Source organism: Argopecten irradians, chromosome 1 (assembly GCF_041381155.1).
Source record: "Argopecten irradians isolate NY chromosome 1, Ai_NY, whole genome shotgun sequence".
Classification (NCBI taxonomy): Eukaryota; Metazoa; Mollusca; class Bivalvia; order Pectinida; family Pectinidae; genus Argopecten; species Argopecten irradians.
The window spans coordinates 30273479-30279478 of NC_091134.1; the positions used below are offsets into that span (position 1 = coordinate 30273479).

The window sequence follows — 6000 nt, forward strand, 5'->3', positions numbered from 1 at the left end:
AAATGTGACAAGTCCGTCACAATGTAGATTTTAATCATAAATCTTACCAAATAGACATGTAACTGCTAGCTTTAGGCCATTGATTTAATAATTCTATGTTCACCAAAAATTTGACGGCGAGTGTTTCCAGAACACATTGACATTTTCATTACTTTCTTTTAATTTTTATTCATTTCAATGAAATCTCTTTTTGATCTTACTTATATTTCGATATTTAACTGAACACCAGGCGCGCTTTGAAAACGATTTTGATTTAAGATGATCTGGGGGACCACGAACATGGTTGGCTGTGGAATACATTTCTGTAAAGAGGTCGGATTCTGGAGACGAGGAAATGCTCACTATGTTGTCTGCCACTATGGGCCTGGGTAAGGCATAGTGTATAACGGTTAAATTTGGATGGAGTTAGATATGTATTTTCATTGAAATCCACGAATTCTTAAACACCAGCGCGATATCAAGAACACATTGACGGTTCTAACAAAAATACAAATAATTTAAAGGATTGGACTAATTATTAACCTCTGCGAATATGTTTATAATATGAAACATTGCTAATTTTAAGCGCTATGCAGTATACTGAGAGCTGGTTTCCGTTACATAAAAAGCTTACTACTTTTTTGCTATTTTAACATTTCGTAGTTTTAAACTCAAGGACGCGTCAGTCTAAAAAACTTGATTTCTTCCGTCTTTCTTTAGTGGAAATATCAATGGTGCTCGCCCATATGAGGCTAAAACTGGTGATAGCGGTACTGGTAGCAACGTAATCACTAGCAGCAAAACGACCACAAAAAGTATCCTGGATGTTTGGAAAACAAATACAGAAAACAGTGGAAATAACGGGTATACCCAACGAAATGGTAATGTTGGAACAATAGATTGATGAATGGTATATTTACTAATACTAATAAAAAGGAACAATTGGACTAGTCTGGATCATTCTATAAGCATTATTTGCGTGCGATTTTTAAAAATCGCATAATTTTCAAGCGGTTAGAATACATCAAAATGGTAGAATTGTACATTTATAATCCTTTTAACATCAGTTCATTTGCAACCAAAAGTGTCATGATGCACATGTATAACAGATAAATTGGTGCGCATTTAATTCTAAATTTCAAAATTATGTCTATAAACTGATCCGGTGACATCTGGGTAATGATGTAATTTACCAGGTTAGATGATAAAAAAGAATTACCCTATGCTGTTTTTCTATTTGATATTGATAAAATCTTTCCAACTTAATCATAATGCATTGCTTAACATAAAACTTAAGTTCGCGGTGATGTTATTTTCGCGATAGAGGCACCTTTATATTTTAGCCACATACATATGTAGCTCCTATATTCGCAAAATATTATACGCGCAGAGGAATTTTCGGGAGAAAGCCTTCCCTTCGTGTAACTAGTCACATTCACAGTCTAAGATCACCACTAAAATATGTACAGTATATCAAAATGTATACTGTAAAACACACCTTTATCCCGGAAACCTGATTCGCTATTTACTTTATATCTAGGAATAGATAGAGTTGCCCCATTGCCTAGGAAAAAGAGACCCGGCACGAATTCTGGGTCGAAATTTACGCCAGAGGAACAAGCCATACTTTTACAGTACCATAATGACGTAAGACAAAACCTGACCCCTACTCCAAAGGTCATGAAAAAGATGGTAAGTGAAAAGGGCTAGATGGCGTCGATGATAGCATAATAATGTCAGCACTCTGTCATGGTGTGTGAACATATATATTTGATCCTTTCAAAAGCTTTAAGTCAAGCTTTCACAAACGAAATGGTAAAACGTATTGTCCAAATATGGCATGATTTTATCAAGTGGAGCTTTTGATACTATTTTCCCTTTTTTTTGGTTCGCAAGAGAGTGGGTTTATGGAATTTGCTCAGCATCGGTATTGGTAAGGTTTTTTGGGGTATCGAATGGATTTTTGCATTGATATCGGATTACAAGTGAAGTTTTGGATGAGTGCTGAAATCAAGTTAGCCTTAGAACCTGACTAAGATTTCTGCTTTGAGGATAATAAGCATAGTTTTGGAAACGTGAAATCATTTTAATAAGAAAAATGCACAAGAGTTTAAATGGGCATATTAAACTTTGACTAAACGAGGGTTATATGGTATCAAATATCTTGACAAGATTATCAAACAGAAATTAGAATAGAAATCTTTACTAAAATCAACTCTTATCAGTTTTCATATCCATACTTACATCTTCAATGTCACTTCATTTGTATTATATTTTCAATTTATTGCATAATGATTCTAATTATAACACAATGTATATCTATAAAAACTCAAAAGTGATAGTTGTCAAGCACTCAATGGCACAAAAATAAGAGGATCCTACTGGCCAGTTATGTGATAAATAATTATTACAATAGTATACATTGAGTTGTATTTTTGTGTTGACCTAAAGAAATGGAGTAATGAACTGGCTGCTAAGGCCCAAGAGTATGCGGAGAAGTGTGAATGGCGGCACAGTCCCAAATCTGGTAGAAGAAAACAACTTGGGTATCGCTTTATCGGAGAGAACCTCTACATCTCTACATGTAAGTTATGTGAAGCCATTTTAATTAAGGTATCTCTTTGAGGATGAGTTTTTCATTTCCCCGTGGATATAAAAGATAATTTTTATCCTAATGTATATAATATGTGAGCCAAAGAATCCAGTAGAATTAGAGGAACTTCTGTGGATTATGGTATGTTACAATGTGTTTGAATATATCAATTACCTGGAATGTGCAGACACATGAATCCATATATGGATTTTTGAACATTTTAATTTTTAGATAGAAAATTTTACTTAATGAAAGGGAATATTCGAGGACATTCTTGAACGCCACCTTAATTATAATTATAAAATATTATAAACTATCTCTGTAGCTTGTGTAATTTGGCACATAGAAGTAAACTGTTACATACCGTAACATATAAGCTATGATACACACCATATCGGGTAGCTGCTATAACCCAACTAGAAAGAAGAATCTAATCCGAATGTGTCTGGATTTTTTCTATTACAGCGTATGAAGTGACAAAGAGTGTGAAGAGTTGGGCGGACGAGAAGGCGTTCTACGATTACTTGGCCAACACATGTGTTCCTGGTCAACAGTGTGGACACTATACACAGGTATGGATTGACTACCTACATAAGAAATAAAAAGAATTTTTTATCTTTAACCATTTTAGCGTCACTGCACAGAAAACAGAACAACTGTTTCATTTTCTGATTAAACCCAATTAATTCCACTGGTGTATAAAAGTTAAGATGGGTGACACTTAAGGATGCTCCACCGCTGACAGGGCATAATAAATGATACTCATCATATGCACAATAATTGATGTTTAATTTTGTATATATGTATCCGATTATCACAAAAGTACATCTAAAATAATTTATTTTACTTTTTGTACTTGCGGAATCAGTACTTCATTCCATATTGGGCATATTGTGTTATGGAGTTTTTTGGGACGTAATTAATCATCTTTTAATATTCGTATCCTGAGGTTAAATAAGAAGCTTAAACTTTTCAATGGTGGTAACGGTGTAACGTAAGGAACTGTTGTAACTGTCTATACTAGTTCGTCTGTTTCTGATAGAGAAACATATCATTCGTCGGCAGTGTAGCATCTTTAATTGCATATCGTCTGTAGGTGTTCTACTTCTACACGATTTTCATCAAATGGAAAAGACGAAGTTCGTTTTTAAATGGACTCATTATCAATGAATCCTGAAGGGTTTTTTTTTTGTCTTTGAAATAGCAATAGTAACGAGCCAATTTCTCAAATTGTAGTTATAGTCAATCGGCTTTCATTTTCTAGCTTATTTCGTCTTCCACATACAATGTTTAAATATAAATAACATTCGTGCTTTTGTTAGTACCCAGTTTGTTCTTGGTTGTATTTGTAACTTGCAATGTTTTCCTTCCATTGAAAATCTGTGCCATTTTCTTCTTCCCTTTTGGCTAAAATTATGGTTCTGATAGAAGCAAACATTATCTTTTTATGTTGGTAAACGGAAACGGTCAACTTATTCCCAAATAACCTTAGTTAGCTCATTCTTAATGTTCATAAAAGTACTTGTCGTTAACACCGAGACCAAAGATTCCACAAATCATGTGTAGTTTTCAATACAAAGTCCCCCTTCTCACCACAATTAGTTCTATATCTTCTATCAGTATTTCATTATACATGTATCCACTTCCTCAGTAATGTCTATACCTGGTCCATATCTTTAAAATTGTTAGATGATCTGGGGAAACACGGATATGGTGGGCTGTGGGATACACTTCTGTAAAGAGGTCGGATTTTGGAGGCGAGGAGATGCCTACTATGTCGTCTGCAACTACGGACCCGGGTAAGCCCTACGCCGCTATTTCAGTAAAGCGCGTTTCTCTTTGTACTTTCCTTCTCTATTCTGATACCTTTTCACGAATCTTCATAGAAATGTATAGTTTATCCCGTTATATGCATGGCATAGTATATACCCTTGATTAACCTCATATTGTTCATGTAATGTCGGTGAACTTCATTATTGTAATTTTACAGCGTTATTTATTCCATGTCTTTAGAATAAACCCTGGCCTTTGTTGGAGAGCCATTAGGAGTATATCATTAGTCATAAATAGAAAATTTCATACTGGTTTTCAATCAGTTTTGAATCTTAACAAACTTGGTGTAATATGAACTAATTTCTTAACCTTTTAGGTTTTTTTTTAAATTGAATTTCTTTGATCCCACATGAACTCTTTTATACGCAATACGCAACTAAAATCAAACCCTATGGCATCTCAGTCATACGGATACTGGTACTGTAGTATCACTGAGCTGCTACATAATGGACTTTATCCCATTATTGTTCAGGGGGAATATCAATGGAGCTCGACCATATGAAGCTAAGTCCGGTGGGAATGGCAATAAAAGTGACGGCAACTGGAGAAAACAGACAACCGTTATAAGACGTACGAAAAGACGGACGAGTAAGAACTCAAGATCCCGTCGACGTCGCCGATAGATAGTCACTGTTATTTGATAGTACTCAAACTGTTACATACATTTCGGAAGCAACATCACTTCGAGAGTCAAAACCCGACGGCAGGCAGTCGGACCTGTCATGTTATAAACTGTTGTAATAAAATCGTTGTTATAACAAGCATGGTTTGTTATTACTGAGTCTGTCCGCGACGTGTTTCCTCGTATTGAGATGGTGTGAGTACTGGGAGCAATGATCATTTGTAATAGGCCTACCTATTCCTCTACCTCATCGATTATACCAAACATTAAAACACAGAATAAAAACTTTATTTTTTGTGCTTATTTCATGGAATGCATATGATTTACCCATATCTGATCTTTATGTGGCCTGTAGCCGGTTTAATATTCAGATTTTGGGCCGCTGCCCGGTTTTATGTGATAATTTTGGACAGTCACTTATAAACCAGTTGAAGGTAAATCCAGAGCACAGCTCGCAATGTCAAGGCATGTTCAGAAGAGTTTTAGAGCACTCTATAACAAATATGCATTTGGAACAACATACACATATAATTCACAAATTATACAATGTATTCAGATAAGCTGAACGTGTGTTTTCATCATGCACTATTTTTCAATAGTAACGTTCTTTCTGTCCTGAATGGATACTTTTACATCTTTGCAGCACCTTCTCTTTCCATTAGTACGATAATACAATGGCTGATCTACGGCCAATTTGTTGTCAAACACTATTTCCACATAAATTTGCGAATTAGATAAACTTATATTAGCTATATAGAGCCATTAAATAATTGGTTGGGTAAATGTTCTATATTTCTGTAAATCCAATGGATATAAATCACGTATTCGCAAAGGTTCTTTGTTAGGGTTTATCAATTCCCACAAAGAATACATGTATGCATATGTAGGTATGTTGCAACATTTGTTGCTAAATTTAGTTTACCAACACGTACACACGATCTCCTGTACAGTGGCGTAGGAAGATGAAACGTCA

At 35.0% G+C, this 6000-nt stretch overlaps 1 protein-coding gene across 1 annotated transcript in view; it reads left to right on the forward strand.

Annotated features, from left to right (window-relative positions):
* Positions 1–5163, forward strand: part of LOC138323669 (uncharacterized) — a 39709-nt gene extending 34546 nt beyond the window's left edge. The window contains exons 14-20 of the mRNA XM_069268448.1: positions 259–368; positions 700–860; positions 1520–1671; positions 2431–2563; positions 3038–3144; positions 4262–4371; positions 4878–5163. Of these exons, the coding sequence (XP_069124549.1) occupies positions 259–368; positions 700–860; positions 1520–1671; positions 2431–2563; positions 3038–3144; positions 4262–4371; positions 4878–5028 (924 nt within the window). The 3' untranslated portion in view covers positions 5029–5163. The remainder of the gene's footprint in view (positions 1–258; positions 369–699; positions 861–1519; positions 1672–2430; positions 2564–3037; positions 3145–4261; positions 4372–4877) is intronic.
* Positions 5164–6000: the final 837 nt, after the last annotated feature.